At 42.7% G+C, this 17736-nt stretch overlaps 1 protein-coding gene across 2 annotated transcripts in view; it reads right to left on the bottom strand.

Moving 5' to 3' along the window:
- The window catches only part of DDR2 (discoidin domain receptor tyrosine kinase 2), a 138414-nt gene extending 127450 nt beyond the window's left edge, over nt 1-10964 (bottom strand). Inside the window, exon 1 of one of the 2 annotated variants that reach the window (XM_037506595.2) lies at nt 10790-10964. Coding sequence is in view for 1 of the 2 variants with exons in the window: in XM_054693524.1 (XP_054549499.1) it covers nt 10265-10489 (225 nt within the window). In the remaining variant the exon portion in view is untranslated. Of the gene's footprint in view, nt 1-10264; nt 10505-10789 lie in introns of those variants that run through there. The other variant, XM_054693524.1, reaches the window with a different exon arrangement.
- Between the last annotated feature and the right edge of the window lie 6772 nt (nt 10965-17736).

Here is a 17736-nt window from a genome sequence, read left to right as displayed (position 1 = left end):
TTGGGAGAAGGGGTTTGCTGGTATTGATATACTCCACATATGATCGTGTAGAGCTTCACCCTGTTTCTATGGAGTCAGCAAAACTGTCTCCTCGATGTCCTTCAAGGTACTTGTCTGGGTGCTCGAGCTTTTCCTCACTTACTCTACCACACTGCTCCAAGCCCTATCACTTCACATCTGGACCACTGAGACCAGCTCTTGAAAAAGCCCCCCCTGACTTAATTCCTCCTTCTCATTTTCTTATTGCTGAATCTTAAGGGTCTTGTATATTTTGAATAATTGTCTATATCAGTTGTGCCTTTTAAAAATATTTTCTTCCAGCCTATGATCTGTAGTCTTATTGCCTCAATGCTGTTTTTCACAGAGCAGACTTTTAATTTTAATGAAGTCTAGCTCATTTTTTTTCTTTCAAGGATCATGCCTTTGGTGCTGTATCTAAAATGTCATCACCCCTCTGTAAGTCACCTATACTCTCTCTTACATTATTTTCTATGAATTTTGCAATTTACATTTATGTCCATGATCCATTTTGAATTCATTCTTATGAAGGACATAATATCTGTCTAGATTACTAATTTTCACATGTGGATGTCCAGTTGTTCCAATACCACTTGTTGAAAAGATCCTCTTTGTTCCATTGTCTTTTGCTTCTTGGTCAAATATCAGTTGGCCATATTATGTGGATCTATTTCTGCTCTCTCAAATGTATTTCACTAATCTAGTTGCCTATTCTTTCACCAATACTGTCTTGATTAAAGTAACTTTATAGTAAGTCTTAAAATGAAGTCAGTGAGTTCTCAGACTTTGCTTTCTGCCCTTCAGTATTGAGTTGGTCATTGTCTCTCCATATGAACTAAAGAATCAATATGAACTAAAGAATCAATATCCACAAAATAGCTTGCTGAGACTTATATTGGGATGAAGATTTGTTTTCAACTTCCTCTGGTATTATTTTAATGTTATTACCTCAATTACAAAATTCTAAACATGTACGTTCTAAAATTAGAACAATATCTCAAGAATAATTAACTACTCAAGTGATTTAATTCCCTTCACTCTATTCTTTAGATGAGCTTGTTTCCTAGAATCTTAAGAAGGTATATCCTGAAGGACAAGTTCCAGCAGTCTTTGCAAATTTCACCACTCTCTCTGTTTTTTTTTTTTAAAGATTTATTTATTTTTATACAAGAGCTGGGCTACAGGGTTGGGGTACAGGCCAGAGGTGCTGTGGGAAACAGGAGAGGATTCACCAGAGACAGAGTGGGGAGCAGAACAGGCAGACAGACTGAAATACACTGCTGAGGGGGGCAGTGAGCGAGCCAGGAGAGGTCTGCTGCGCCATGTGGGAATCTACCTGGCCAACAGGGAATCGAACCCACACTGCAGAGGCTGCAGACAGCTTCACAGCACTGTGCTCAACCTGCTGCACCACCAGGGCCTCTGGGAAATTCCGTCCTGCAAGGTGTTTTGCTGCTACACTCCCATGAGGAACTCTGAGTGTGATCTTTCCCACAGCACAACCAGCAATTCCTTTTACTCCCAGGGAGCAATGTAGCTGGCATTATTGGTGTGACACCACTTTAAATAAAATCGAAACATCTAACATACACACATTCACACATGTTCTCACACACACCTAAGGAGATGTGGGAGCTTATCTTCTAAAGCTGTATTTAGACATATAATGATAGCCATGATTATAATAATAATGGGAAGAGTGTGGCAGCAAAGGAAATGATGATGACACAATAAGGAATACAATCCCAATAAAGGTAATGGGACTATCCAAGATTACTTTATATCTTATTTGACTACAGTAAAGTCCCCTCTATCAGAGATCCAATAATATTTTATCTATTTTTGAAATTTTACTTGTTACTGTCATATGTTTCCACTGTTTTCCAAGTTCCTAAGGATAAGAATTATGTCTTCTATATCTAGATCCTTCATTTTCACTTGTTCATATAGTCAATAGATATTCATTGGATGTCAAACTATGTCCAGCCATTGCATGAGCACTGGCACTGAATTAAGCAGGCATCAGTTTTTTAATGGATAAGAGGCTTCAAATTGTAGAATGTAACATTATAAACAATTTGAGAATTAAAAATATCATTGATTCTTTTCTACATCTCCCACAAATAGTAGCGAACATAAAATGGATGCTTAATAAATACATAGTAAGTAATTAATAAAATGTACCTAGTCAAAATTCATATTATACTCTCCAGAACCTAAAATCATAACCATCTAAAGTGTTAAGCAATCATAAACATCTATGAACTTTTAGATTTTCTTTCTTGTAGGTTTTCTGAAAACTAGAACAGTGCCTGGCAGAGAGCAATCCCCAAAACAATCAGCTGAAAAATGAATAAATGAACTCAGCAAAAACAAAATTATGACAGTTTACCCAGATAATATGAAATTCATAAAGGGTAAATAATGCATCTTATTATTTTAAAAAAATCAACCCTATTGGAATGCAAAAAAAAAATAAAAGAAAAACCATCTAGACTTCAGAGTTCATTGAGATTTTGTTCCATGTTTTCTGAATGTATAGAGTGGTCAAAATTTAAAAAAATGCAAAAAAAAAAACTCACTAAGTTTACTTGCCCTCCTTTTTAATCCATCCCCCATCTCCATTTGGTTTTGACTCCCTAAGCCATTATGACCCTAAGGCCCATCTTGCAAATTGTAAATCTTGCTGCACAAGCTACCTATGAAATGTGTCCCAGTGGGTATCTTCACCTTCCACCTTCATAAGCACAGTTTTCTACACATTATCTGAACCTAGACAGAGGATAAAGAACTCATGAGTGAGACAGATGAAGAAGGAGAGGCTCAAAGAATTTAAAAGATTTCTCTTGAGGTCAAAATTTAGAAAATAATGGTGCTGGGTCCAAAAACCTCACTACATATTCTTCTCACAACCTTTTGCACAGGAGTTTCTATCCCTATACACACCCCTTACCCACACCATGGAACATGGAGCTTTGACCTCTGAGCAGTAGGTCCAAGGAACTCCTCAAATATATCTTTGGGGCCTCTCTGGACACACAATACAAGTCCAAAGAAAGATGAACGAGTAAATCCACTACAGACAATGCCCAGTCTCCAGGAGAAACTCAGCTAAACCCAAGAGCCTCAGGATAAGTTGAAACCCATTTTAGAATGTCCATGTCTTTCACTGTTCTTTCAGACTTCAGGGGTACTTGGGCTGGCTCAGACCTAACCTTTCTTAGTGCTTAGAAGTTGAAGCTAGATTCCAACTAAGGATATAACCTGCCAGATACTGGGATTCTCCACTGGAGAATTACAGAAACTGGGAAACATCAAATAGTTCTATGTAAAATAGGAAGGACAAAAAAAGCAAAAATAAAAAAGGAAATCAAATAGGAAGAGAATTCGGGGGTATAGCTCAGTGGTAGAGCATTTGACTGCAAATAGGAAGAGAATTCTTTTTGGCCAAATCCTATCCAAATAGTACAGTCTTAATTATATATATTCAAATGTGCACCAAAAGCTTTTTAAAAGTTTCGAGAGCACATCATTGTAGCTATTAGCAGCCTGGTGTCTGGTGAATATCCCTGGACAGGTGTCTGGACAGCTCAGTTCCTTTATTGAGCTATACTGTTACTAGAAAATGTTCAACAGAGTGCCTTACACTACTTGGCAGTCAATAAAGAATTGCTGAATGGAATTAAACCAAATAAAGGAGAATTGCCAAGGGACCGCAAAACAATCAGAGAAAAACAGGTTAGAGACTCCTGGGAAATGTAGCAGGATGGAGCAAAGGGACAGAGATGTGGGCATTAAAAGCAGGAGGAGGAGAAAAGTGAACTTAGACTAGTCTAGGTCAATTATCTCCCAGTGGTCCTCCCGTTTGGAACCCTTGGTGGGACAAGTTCGTTACCGAAGGACTTCTATGTAAGCACCAGAGATGGCTTTCTCGTCTGTCAACTCATGTCCCTCCTTTCCCTGAAAGCAGTAACCACTGGGTTCCAACTCTTATATTGTCCTTTCAATATTTTCATTGTAATTGTATTATCTTGCCCAAAATATAGTATCCCTACCTGCCCCAAACTGGTGTTGTGTAGCCCCCAACCAAGTAATTGGCCCTTGTGCTCAGTTCCCCATTAAAAGATAGTAATATTCATACATAAGCATTAAAACGAGGGTTGGTAAAAAGTAAGGGGAGTGTGGATGGGGTTGTGGGAGTGAGAAAATGATATTGAACTGTCTTTCCTCTTTCATTATGGTTTGTTTGTTTGTTTGTTTTAATTGGGATACCACCATCAGGTATTACCACCATAAGCACTTATAGTGCACCCATCACCCACTCATCCATATTCCAACACCATAGACCACTGCGCTTCCTGCCCTCTTTGTTACAACTGTCTTTTCAAATTCTAGAGTCAATTTCAAACATATCATATCCATGATCAAATCAAAGTATTCAAATGAAAGGAATCAAACCAAGAAATCAGGCTCTATGATGCACACATGGAAGACTTTTTGAGAATGAGGCCCCAAGGATCTTCTCAGAAAGAGCAATACAGTTGACATTCACTGCGTTTTCACCTGTTCAGCAACTACCATGTAATGAGACTTCACACTGGCCTCTTTGCTTACCTAATAGCACTGATTTCCATAACAAATCGGATGAGAAAACTGAGCTTGGAGAGGTTGAGAATCTTGTTCACCTGTGTGTGACTGGTAAGTGGGGACAAGTTAAACAAGAATTTAAACCCATGTTGTAGGGTAAAGAAAATATCAGGCTTTTCTGCCCTTCCGCCATCAGGATAGATGATGGATCCTTGTCCTGAATGCATGCCTGATGGCAGGCACCTGGAGTAGGGTGTGGGCAGAGGTAGATGGGATTCAGCTGAGCTAAGACTGTGCTTTTAAGGGCGGCGTCACGGGGACGCCAGCAGCAGCAGTAGAAGCCGAAGTAGCAGCAGCAGAAGCCGAAGCAGAAGCCGAGAAGCAGCAGAACGAACGCCAGATAGCCCAGATAGAGTAAAGACTTGCTGGGGGCTGGGAGGCCTGACAGCCTCCCAGCCCCCCAGCCAGCACCCCTGCCTGCCATATGCCTGGTGAACCCCAAATAAAAAACCTGCAAAACTACTGAGGACTCTGGCTCCTCCTTTACCCGGTCTGCATGGGATCAGAGAACCTGCTCAGTGGCCAGTCCTGCCCTTACACATGTCCTTTCCACCTATGAAAGCACACTGGGGAGTCTCCCTGGAAGAAGCACCTGTATGTAAATACTACTGGCCTGGAAGGCAGTTGGACTAAGGAATGGGCTAGGGGAAAATAGCTGAGCTGGTGCTATGTGGCTGACCAGGGTGACCCCAGCAGCCATGCTGAACCAATAATAAAAATAAAAATCATCATCAACTTCACTTACTGACCATGTAAAACTGAAGTATTCACAGTGGCAGTTGTAATACCTAGTAATGGGAATTAAAAATGCTTATTTTACTGAATGGGAAACTAAGAGAGGTTAAGCAACTTTCCCAAGGCCCACATAGCCAGAGCATGTAGACCTATGACCGGACACCAGGTCTGTCTCACTTTACGTTGCAAAGAGTCTGAGGCCTGGACCAGATTCTACTTATGAGGGAAAAGGAGACTGTATACATTATAGGGTCTTACCCAAGTCTGGAGAAGCCGTCCAAAGGAAGTGTGCCAACCAGAGGTGTGCGGTATGCCAGCCAGAGAAGAGGGGTATGCCAACTAGAAGAGGGAGGCACTTGTGTCTAAATTCTTTAAAGACAATGAGTAAGGAGATGTGACCACAGTTGGTTTCTCTCCCCAGCCTGCCCTTAATCCATACTAAGGAGTGGCTGAGGCAACTAAGTTGAAGATGAACCAGAAGTTTACATTAGAATCACATGGGAAACACTTCAAAGCACTAATCTCCAACCTCTATCCTCCAATACTCTGATTTAATTGATCTGGAAATCAAGGTTTCTAATTCCAACCTGGTGGTGGATGGTTGCTGAGTTCAGAGAAGCTCGGGAATGCCTGGGGATGTTAGACACATGTGTGGACTGAGAGTTAATTTCCATATGCATGACTTCAAACAGGGCAAGGGGTACTGAGAATGCAGTGTGTCTGCGTGGCAGACAGGTCAGCATTTGTGTGACCTAGGGAAGGAGGAAGCTAGGAAATGCATTTAGGCCATCTGTTATGAACAGGGTGCCCCAAGGCCAAGCTCATTTATCAATGTGAACACTCAGTGGGAGCCAGCAGGGCCTCCCACAAGTCCAGGTGATCTAGGTCCACTTATCAGCCAGATTAGAGAACAATCGCAGACCAGGAAGATGCCCCCACCCCAACCCAGAGGGCCAGGTGGTATGCGCAAACTCAGTGGACCTAGGTAGCCAAGAAACTCCCATGGGCCCAGCCAATCAGCAAGAGTCAAAACACAGAGACACCCAACAACCAAATCCCATTCTTGCTCACTGTACCCATATAAACACCTACTTCTAGCCCCCTCAGCAGCTACCCACAGAGGACCCCTCTCCAAACCCCCAATTCACCAGCACCAAACTTCAGTGAAACCAGTGAAGATCTGTTTTTAGATCTTTTCTGCATGCCTGTGAGGTATGTGTTTGGATTGTGTGTTTGAAGTCTGGGTGATGTAAAGTGCCTGAAAGTGGGTCTTACAAAAGAACGTAGGAGGGATGCCCCAGAAGAGTTCATGCTAATTTAAATGGTGACTCTAATATATGGAGGGTGACCACCCTAATTTTTTTATTGTCTATTAAAAACACAATCCTACAGAAAGGTGTAAACTACACGTGATAGACAATTCATGTGATTTAACGTTGGAAAGTGACTACCTAAGGGAAGAAAATGGTGAGTGAACGGGGAGGCTAGGGGAGGGCAGGGTACTGGTGGGGCTCTTTGGATCACACTCCCACTCTGTGCTTGGACTCTGTCTGTAAATATGCACTGTTTTCCCCTACTCACACACTCACAGTACTTCAGTCACCAGATGTGTGGGTTTCCCATACCAAACAAATCTGACACTCTACTTAGAAGTAGCACAGTTCCCACAGGTTAAGGTGCAGTCCCCCAAGGCTGGCCCCTCTTCAGACATCAACCATAAGTAGTAGGTCCCCAGGTTACCCACGCCTTCTGTCTGATTTGGCTACAAATTGGACAACAACCTCCTTGGAGTCAGTCACTTGCTAAAACAGGTAACAGAACTCAGGGAAACACATTTACAAGTATATTATATAATAAAGGCTATGATAAAGGATACAGATGATCACAGCCAGAAGAAACACACAGGGCAAGGTCTGGGAAAGTCCCAAGTACCTGAGTTTCTGTCCCTGTGGAGTTGGGGTGCATCACCTCCCTGGTACATGGATGTATTCACCATCCAGAAGTTCTGTTAAGTCATATTATGGGGAATTTTATGGAGGCTTCATCATGCAGGCAAGATCAATCATTAACTCCATCTCTAGCCACTCACCCCTTCCTAAAGGATGGGGCTGAGGCTGAAAGTCCCAAACTCTGATCACAGGTTGGTCTTTTGGGGGACCAGGCCCCATCCTGAAGCCATCGAGCCACCCACTCAGACTCACCTCATTAGGACAAAGGACACTCCTCTCACCTAGGAAATTCCAAGGGATTGAAGAGCTCTGTCAGGAACCAGGTCAAATATGAAATATTAGAACAAAAAATGTTCCTAATGCTTGGGAAACTACAAAGTTTTTAGGAGCTGTATGCTGGGAACCAGGTACAGAGACCAATATCTTTATTTTCTATTCTTCCACAGGCATGGATGCTGTTAAGAGTTTCCATGTGAGTAGTCTAACTAGAATATTCTGGAAATACCTTTCCCAGAACCCTTAAATTTAGTGTTTACAAAGCAAACAAGTCTCAATTGGAAGCAGAGTCACCCCCACCCCCAGGAGCAGCTGCCTTCCTGACTATAGTCTCAGAAGAGGGAAAATGAGGTATAGAGCAGGGTGAGAGGTGCCTGTGGGTGACAAGGAGTCCAGCGTCAAGGGTCTGTCTTCAAGTGGGTATGAAGTTGCTCAAAAGTCCCTCTTCTTTGAGGAGAAATGCATAAACTGATCCTGACTAAACCCCACTCATTCAGAGACAGCATGTACTCAAGCAAGGGGTCCTCAAGCAAAACAGCCTCCTCTGTTTTGGGTGAGGAATCCTGGCCAAGTCAGACCACCAGAGAGAAACCCAGGCATACTCTCCTGGAGCAGGGATTGATTCCATTCAAAGGTGATGGGCCCTGAGACTGAGGTCACCCATTTCCAAGTCACACACAGCCCAGCACCCCTGCCTTCCCAGCGGTTCCAGCACCGATTGCCCCCAGCATGGCAGACTGCCTCACATTGGATCCCAGTGCACGGCGATCATCATCCCAAGAACTGGTATCTTGAGCCCTTTACAGCCTTCAAACACATTCACATCCAGTATCTTTTAAAACAATGATACCAGAAAGCACTACTATTATTCCATGTAGTAAATACAGAGGCCAAGAAGCAGAAAGGGAAAGCGACTTGGCCAAGTAGTTAAAAGGAGGGCCAAGCTGGAACTTGAGTCTTCTGACTCTCAACCCCAGGTCCTTTGCATGATAAAGGTAAGTCTATACTAGCTGCAAAGCACTATCTCACAGAGATGCCCACCTACTGTATTCTTTCTGATGTCCAGAGAAGTGTTCTTCCAAATGCAAAAAAGGGCGCCGGGGCGGGGGTTGGGGGGGGGTGCAGGGGTGGAATCTGCACTGCTCCCCTAGGCTGATGCCTTTGCCTCCAGGTCACCAAGAAGGGAAACGTGGAATTTGACACGAGAAGTAGCCAAATGTGGTCAGGGGAGGGGCCTACCACTGCTGAGATTCAGAGCACAGGTTTTAGAGACAGACATATGTGAGTTTCAACTTCATTAGCTGTATTTCCTTAAGCAACTCATTTCACTTCTTTAAATCTTACTATTCTTACCTGTAAAATAGAAACAAAACACAAAGCACTGTAAGGATTCAATCAAATCGACTATGCAGAGCTCGGAGGATGGAGCCTCGAGCATCCAAAGTGCTCAGATGTTAGCTTTTTCTCTTTTACACACACACACACACACACACACACACACACACAATCAAGTAAAACCCTAGGTTTTTAGCTGATGAGGCGCCATTAGTATCTTCTCTGGTGGATGACAAATGTCCTTGTTGTGACTTGTTAACTAAACTGCCTCTGTGATCTCAGCCGTGAAATGAACACGAGGGTGGAGAGATGGGGATGGAAAGGACACTAAATTAGCAGTAAAGAGAACTCACTTTCATTTTCAGCTCCACTACCGTGCTAGGTGACCCAGACCCTGCCAGATCCCTTCCACCACTGCCGACATCTGTGAAATGAGGGGCTCAGACAGGCTCCCAAAGCCTTTTCCAGGGCTCTCACTCAGTGTTCCTCTATGATACTGAAGGCAAGCAGTAGGCAAAATGGTGCTGAACCCCTACTGGCTTCGACAGTGTGAACTCCCGCCTCAAATGGCTGGCCTGGGACTTTCAGCCCCTTGGAAAAATTCTCTCTCCCCTTGCATGGGGATCTTGAGCCTCAGTCTGGACACAGAGGTCCCAACTGTCCCAAGTCATTCGATAACAAAGGAAAAGGCACCCCAAGCCCAAGCCAGGAGGGGAAGAAGCAGCCGGGCAGCTGTGTTTCATCGTCACCGACTGAAAAATGCCCCAACCACCCAGCTCCGCACCTAGCCACCCCAAACCTCAGGGTGAAGCCAACCCAGAGCCAGAGTTGCCCTTCTCACAATTAAGTCAGTAATTGTCCTGCAAAAAAACCAAAAGTACAAAATGTTGCCCCCTCCAAATCTCAGGACTTTCTGGCTCCACCACCAAATGCCTAAGAACCCAGCTCCCTGTTCATTTCTCCATCTGCAATCGGCCCGTCTTGCCTGCCAACAATTTCAACTCTGCTATGGCTGTTTATTGTATGTTACAGCTGCTAGGGTTTCGTTTATTTTGTTTCAGTCTCTCTTGGTCATCAGTGCTCTTTATCCTTTTCTGCATAACATAACTCCAGACCCCAAAGACATGACATATTGAATTTCTCGAGTCAAGGGTGGCTCCAGCCCCTTCCCTTCCTTGGCTGACTTGAAACAACCTCCTGCCTTCTTTTTAAAACTTTTCCTAAGACACCAGAAGACTATTTCAGCGCTTTCGTTTTCGAAAAAGGAAAAAAAAAAATAAAGGAAAAAACACCACATAACTTACGTTCATCCATCCAGGAGTGGCCAGATTTGGAAAGAAGAAAACGGAGCTATAATCCACTGTGTTCCCCCAACCCCAAAAGAAGAATTTGTTGTGAAATGCTTCTTTTTCCACTTTGCCGGTGAAGGAGGCTGGTGGTAGGCATACATCCACAGGCTGATGCAAGATGCCTTTGAGAGAAACCTCACATTCTGAGGATTCCTGGGAAAGCGCCAGGGATCCCAGCATCCAATATATTACACATTTGGTTTCAATTAGGAAGGGGGTTGGGAGGGAAGAAGGAAAGTCACCAATCAGAGCTGTTTTCTGTTTAGAGACTATTTCTTTTGACCCAAGGGACTACGGGCAAAGCTATAATTTACAGCAAAACCCATTCATAGAAGAAAAAATATGTATAACCATAGGACAGACTTAAAGACACAGCTCCCTTCTGCCTTCTCCCCACCACAGCCACCCCAAGCGGCTGCCATGTCCCCCTTCATCTAACACATCGTCCCCACCCTGTGACCCCCACCTCATTTTTCTTACTTGAGCTGAAGCTACAAGCACTACTTCAGGTTTGGAGTCTCTTCCAATCGAAGCTTCTAGGACAGTTGGGTCGTACACGTGGAGTTGATCTTTGGCGTTTTATCCATGAGAGCCCAGAGTCGAGTCCTCCCCTGAAAAGATTTTATTTAATCCTTTCCACCCACTGGCTCCCCCACCAAAAAAAAAAAAAAAAGACTGGACAATTCCAGAATTCCTATGTTTTTCCACTCAATTCCCAGTTGGTTGCTGCCTCTGAGGGTCTGTCCTGGATTCGTGCTGCTAAATGAAAACACAAGCTTTTACAAGGACTTTCTAATTTATTTTGAAAACTTTTTTTCCTTTTCCCTCTTTTTTTTCCTCTTCGTGGTCATGGTCAGAGATCATCTGAACGGGGTATAGCAACAGGGAGGAACCCTTCTTCGGTTCTCTAAATGATAACTAATAGTCCCCTCCATCATCAAGACTCCAGGCTTTAACCCTTTGGAGCCTGGCTCATTCCTGGCCAAGCATAGGCTGAGGCTGCCTTGGAGGTCGAGTCCTATGTGTACAAGTGATGCAGGCAAACTGCGGCTCAAGGTCAGCGGATCTGTGGGGGAAGGCAGATGGCAAAAGAGAAATCAAGAGGACCTAGCTCACCTCTGAGAAATGGCTTCCTCATAAAGAGCTCCCTTTGTCTGAGCTCTTGAGCCATCACATCTCTTCTCTGCTTGTACTTGACAGGCAATCTGGGATTGCACAGCCCCCAAGCTGAGCATGAAGAGAGGTGGGGCAAACAGGGGAAAGAGAAAGAACAGGTCACAGAGGGACTTCCCAGAGTAGGCTGGAGCAGGAGATTGTCCATAAAAAGGACAGGAAGAAAGACCATGAATGGATGGCCCTGAGGAACCAAGCCATCAGGGTCAAGTCCCTACAAGGCTCTTAAGCTCAGCATCAGTATACAACACTCAAAAAGTGACATCTGTGTCTATACTTCAAGCTAGCAGAATGTGGGAGAACTTGGAGGCTATCCGAGGGCAGCCCAGTGATTGTTAAAGGGATAAAGCAAAAACTAGAAGTAGTTATTTTACAAAGATAAGAGACAGTACATAGGTAAAATCTATGAAGAAGACTCTTAACTTAGAAAATCTGAAATCAGGGCCTCCCCTGGTGGTGCAGGCGGTTGAGCGCAGCGCTGTGAAGCTGTCCACAGCCTCTGCAGCGTCGGTTCGATCCCGGCCAGCCGGCGAGGGTCCCATATGGCTCTGCAGACCTCTCCTCAGCCCGCTGCTCTCCTCAGCAGTGTATTTCGTCAGTCTGCCTGTTCTGTGAATCCGCTCATCCTCCCGCGCCACTGGCCTGCACCCAGGTTCTTGTATAAATAAATAATCTTTAAAAAAAAAAAAAGAAAGAAAATTTGAAATCAAATGAGGGTGACTAAGGTCAGGACAGTCTGTTCAACTCCATAAATATACCTGAGTTTATCAGGCATTTTACTGGGTGCTTATTTGAGACAACAGTCCTAGAGTTATAAAAATAGCCCTAGAACCCTCTTCAAATATCTGGGGCATAGTTTACTTATTTGATATCACCATGAAGACTATACTGAAAATATAATCTATACTATCTCTGATTTGGTCAGACTACCAGATCCAATGTGAAAAATAGGGTCATCGTTGCATAAAGTCAGATCCTAGTAAAAGACAGCTACTGTAAGTATGCATGCTCCAATACCAGTTTTGAAGGTGGTTCTACTTCACAAGCAGTGTGGGTGTTTGTGGATTTGTATAACTCAGTTTCCAGCTTGAGTCAGCAATGTTGACTTAAAAACCCAAATACAACTAGGTCTGTCTGAGGAAGGGTGCCAAGAGTCTGTTGGTGTAGAGACCAAGGAGAATCCTGGGAAGAATTCGCTGTATGAAGAGAGCCCAAGCGCAATCAAAGCTGTGTCGGAAGTGAGGGCCAACTCTGAGGAAGACACCATGTCTGTCACTCATTTTATTCTCAGCCAGACACAGGTTTACCCTGGAACTCCAGAAAAGAGCAAGGAAAAGCTAAGAGTGATATTTTACTCACATATTTGAGGAATATTTGAAGCATTAGGAGGAATCATGAGTTTTGAGCCTCCACTTTGGAAGAAGCTCCTATTGTGGGGGGTGAGGGGGGCTTCAATCAGTCCTGACAACTGCCATTGCTGCAGGAAGATACAGCTGGATGTAGAGGACATGGCCAATGCCACTTAAAAGCTGAGAGGATGAATTCATGGCACACACAGAAAAAATGTCCTGAAGGCTCTCAGAACTATTTGATGGAGTTTTAAGCAAGATTGGATTCCGAAAATTGTGGGAACAGATGTGGAGAAATTCCATTTTGTTACACTTTGTGAACAGATTTTACCCCCTGGTTCGGCTTGGGAAGCATGAATCATTACGATCAGAATATTTATGTTCCGTGGGAGGCAATACATCCTAGTTATGAGGACTGTTTTGCACTAATGATGAATTACTGAGGCGCAGTATAGAATCCCATTACTGGGACTTTACTAGAAAGGACAGACCTATCTGGAGTAGTCAAGTTGCCATGTTAATTAGAACTAAGAAGTGCAAGATGACTTTTCAAGATCTTTTCTAATCTCAAGTTCAAGTAAATATGTGTTAAGAAACGAAATAACTAACAAAAAAATTATCTGATTTAAAAAAAAGAAATGAATTAACTATACTAATTCTGTCTCCAAATAACCACATGTTGGATGCCTTTGTGATGGCTGAGCAAGTAAAAGGATGGAAGTGAAAGCAATGTCACCTAGTTTAAGAAACACACACAGGGCCTACCCTGGTGGCGCAGGTGGTTGAGCGCAGTACTATGAAGCTGTCCACAGCCTCTGCAGCGCGGGTTCAATCCCGGCCGGCCGGAGAGGGTCCCACATGGCGTGACAGACCTCTCCTGTCTCACCCAGTGCTCCCCTCAGCAGTGTATTTCTGTCCATCTGCCTGTTGTGTTCCCCACTCTGTCTCTGGTGAATCCTCTCACCCTCCCGCGCATCTGGCCTGTACCCTGGTTCTTGTATAAATAAATAAATAAATCTTCAAAAAAAAAAAAAAAAAAAAAAAAACAGACACACACACACACACACACACACCTTCAAAGGTTGTATGAGATTCACAAAACCCAAATCCAGTTGGTACATTTAAGCTTCACAAGGAAATTAAAATTAGCCACCAATTACTTAGTGCCCAGCTAACATGGCTTCTCTCTTCACCTCTCCTCCTTTCCCTCATTCTCTCTCTCCCTTCTTCCTCCCTCCCCATTCATTTCTCATCTTTCTCTCCTCTACTTATCTCTGTACATCTCACTTCAAACCATTCTTTTGCAGCAGACCGGACTTTTCTGCTTCTTTTCATATATTATTAAACGTGGTTACCCTAAAATGATACCTTAGCTCTTAAATACATATCTACTCACTCCAAGTAAACAGAAGAGAATGACTAGTTTTATTGAAACCCATTGCCAGAATCCTAAGATGAAGAATGTGATGGCTGGGGGGAGTTTATGTATCCATCCTCTGTCTACACTGCAAAGAGAGGTGGGCCATATAACATGAATATGGCTCCAGAGGTCCAGGCCAACAGTGAGACAATTCTCGGAAAAAGGTTGTCATACATTAAAAGACAGGCCAAAAGTGTCTGATACATCAGTAAAAACAAAACCTGACTATTCTGGGATTTGAAAGGAGCTACACTTCCCCCCAAAATACAAGGCTACCATGGAGTCATAGTGCACAAAAATTTAAACTTAAGTACCAATGTTAGAATTTAATCCTTAAAATAAGGTGCCTTTTTATTGGTTTGCCAATCCATAATAAACAAATATTTGACATATATGAAGGCATAAAGGCTTAGTCTGCTTTTAAAAAAATCATTATGGAGGAAATGTTGTAGACGATACAAACACTTTGGTTTTCTTAAAAGTCGAGGAGTCTAAATGTCCAGACAGCTGCGTGTGTATGTTCCCTGGGTAGCTTCCTGAGTTTAGCTCACGATTCAAGAATCTTAGTGTGCATAAGAATTATCCGATGGAATTGTAGCCACAGAAGCACGAGTTCTATCTTTATGAATGATTTAAAGTTCTTGCCAAGATCATCTTAACCCTAAGAGATTTCTCCCCTTATGAGCTGGGTCCTAACCCTCCATGCTACTAGATGCTGTTCTGTGATAAGATGATTCCCATACAGAGGCCTAGTAAGCAAATTCATCCTAACAAGGTATTAACTTTACTTTTCTTTTTTTTCAAGGTGTTAACTTTTCCATAAAAAACAATAACAACAACAATGGTGGTGAAAGGAGCTGACAGCTCACAGGGTGGTAAGGATAAAATGAGATAGGGAAAGAATAATTTATTGAGTGCTCACTATATGCCAGGCATGCTTCTAAGGACTTTACATTTACTACTTTATTTCTCACAAGAACCTTATAGGGCGGTTACTATTATTTCCCAATGTCCATATGAGGACATAAAGGCACAAAAAATTAACTTGCCCAAGATCATACCTGGTGGAGCTAGATTACATGTACATGTGTATGTGCATGCATGTGCTTTGTGACAATGAAGTGTGTGTGTGTGTGTGAGTGTGTGTGTGTGTGTTGAGCAGGAAACATTTAAAATGGATGGGAGAGTCAAGTCTTAGTTTTTCAAGGGCATAAGTCCTGTCCACTTAAGAGAATCCTTTGTGCCATTTTCCTTCCCATTGCTTTTCCTCCTGATGCCCTACTAAGAAATGCTTCTTAGCATTTCCAACCAGAGAATGAAATGACAATTTTTTTTTAAACTTCCAATCAGTCTGTGACTTTCCCACGCATAAGCTGAAAAGTCAAGTAAAGAGGAAGTTGAGGTCGAGGGCCAAAATAAAGTTCTTATTTCCCTGTGTTTTAACAATGCCACATATAATATTTCAGTTTAAGGAGGGCCTTCACAGACATGACTTCATCTGATCCTCAGACAACCCCATCATGTACTCAGTGTAGATATTAATATCCTCATTTTACAAATGAGGAGAATGAGGCTCAGCAAAGGAGTAACTTATACGAGCATTTTTGCTGGTAAGCGGCAGAATCAGTGTTTGGAGCCATTTCCCTGATTCTCTCTTCCCATTTGGTATCAAAGTCTCTAGACTCTTTCTTTACACCCATTTCTAAAGAAGTTGGCACTTTGCTGTCTGCTTTGCTGTTTATTCATTCTCTTTTTCATGCTGGAGCAAGACTAGCAAATCCTCACCTTGGCAGAAATTCTGAGATGAGGCTGAAAAAATGGGCACAGAAAACTCAGAAGTGTAACTCAGCTGCAAAGTCCCAGAGGAGGGTAAGGGCTACAAAGAACATTTCTAAAACAATTTATTTCACATAACCAGCCTAGGAATGTAATCCTTCTCCAGGGTGAAGTCTGAAAACCTAAACTGTCCTACTTTTAATTGTCTCCAGGGAACAGGATCTGTCAACAGTCAGTGTTTATCAACAGTCAGTGTCAAAAGTTCTGCTTTCCATCTATCCTAAGTTTCCCCCGCAACCACTCGTACCTTATCCTAATCTACACTCAGTGAAAAGCCCTCAGCTCCTTCAGCTACTACTCAGCTTCTCAGACACATCTACACATATTTCAGAGAAAAATGGGGTTGGAACAACAGTATTATTTTTCCATGCTCAGGCCCAGTTTGGAGCAATCATTTTATACATAATGATAAGCCTCCTTATGAAATTTGAAGACCCTCAGCTGCCTTGCTTCCGGGCTGAGATTTTTCTGGCGTCTGGGAAAGAAACAAAATAATCCCCACTGACTGTCCTGTTAGGGATCCAAGAAGCTTGGAAAATCAAAGCGCTTTTAGTAATTGAGCCATACTTTTAGGGATTCACCCTCTTTTCCTCTTGTAAATCTGGAGGGCATTGTGAAATTTAAGAGGTTAATATCTGTGAGTTCCCATTCAGAGGGAGCTTCCAAATAATTATTAAATATTATTTTGTTCTCTAACACAGCTCGCTTTGGAGGCTTTGTTTGTTTAATGTCCTATCCTTCAGCTCTTGATGCCTAACTCCATCCCATTGCCCTGAGTTACACCATAAACACCACCTCTCTGTTTCTAATACACAACATATTTCAAAGCAGAAAGGAATTTATAGCGCCAATGTTATTTTTCCATGTACAATTCCAGTTTGGAATGTCCAGCAGCACTCAAATTGCCTTTCAAGATAAAGACCAGATTCTGATTCTATGTAATCCTGTGTGGTTCTGGGAAGGCTCAGATGTTAGTCTTATGGACGGAACCTATATTCTCCAGGGCTTCTTTGCATCCCAGAGAGGAGCCATTTATGCCAAACCAGATTCCACTGGGATTCTGCAATGGCCTTTTGTCCAAGTTCTCACACCTAGCAAGGCAAGTTTCAGTTCTGAAACCCTATGCAACATAAAGCAAGGGCAAGTTCTTCTACCCTGACCTCAGAGGTAGTATAAGCTGGAAGGAATCTCAGAGATCAACTTGTCTAATCTCTTTGTTTTCCAGCTGAGTCTCAGGACACTTAAATGTTTTGTCTGAGGTCACACAATAGAGAAAGAGAAAAGAGCATAGTACACACATCTCTTGAGTCTCCATCCATTATTCTTTCCAAAACAGCATCAGTTAGTTACTCAAAATTCTTTCATTTATATATTTTAGGCTTTCAAATTAAATAGGAAAAAATATAGCTAAAGCATCCCTAGAGCAATTGAGGGTTAGGGGAGTGGCATGGTGGGAATGGAGTCTGGAGAAAAATCATCTCATGAGATGTAAACAGCCTTAGAACACAGATCAAGCCCTGCAATCTCTCCTTCCTTGTTTAGCCAACAGGGAACCTACTTCTTCAATACAGTGAAAGTTAAATGTACATTTTTTTTATTTCCCATGAGAATGTAAAATATACTTAAGAGCAATCTGGCAGACCAGATGT

The sequence above is a fragment of the Talpa occidentalis genome, unplaced genomic scaffold, assembly GCF_014898055.3.
Source record: "Talpa occidentalis isolate TD23 unplaced genomic scaffold, MPIMG_talOcc4v2.1 talOcc4.12, whole genome shotgun sequence".
In the NCBI taxonomy this organism is placed as follows: Eukaryota; Metazoa; Chordata; class Mammalia; order Eulipotyphla; family Talpidae; genus Talpa; species Talpa occidentalis.
This window is presented reverse-complemented; position numbering and strand designations above follow the sequence as displayed.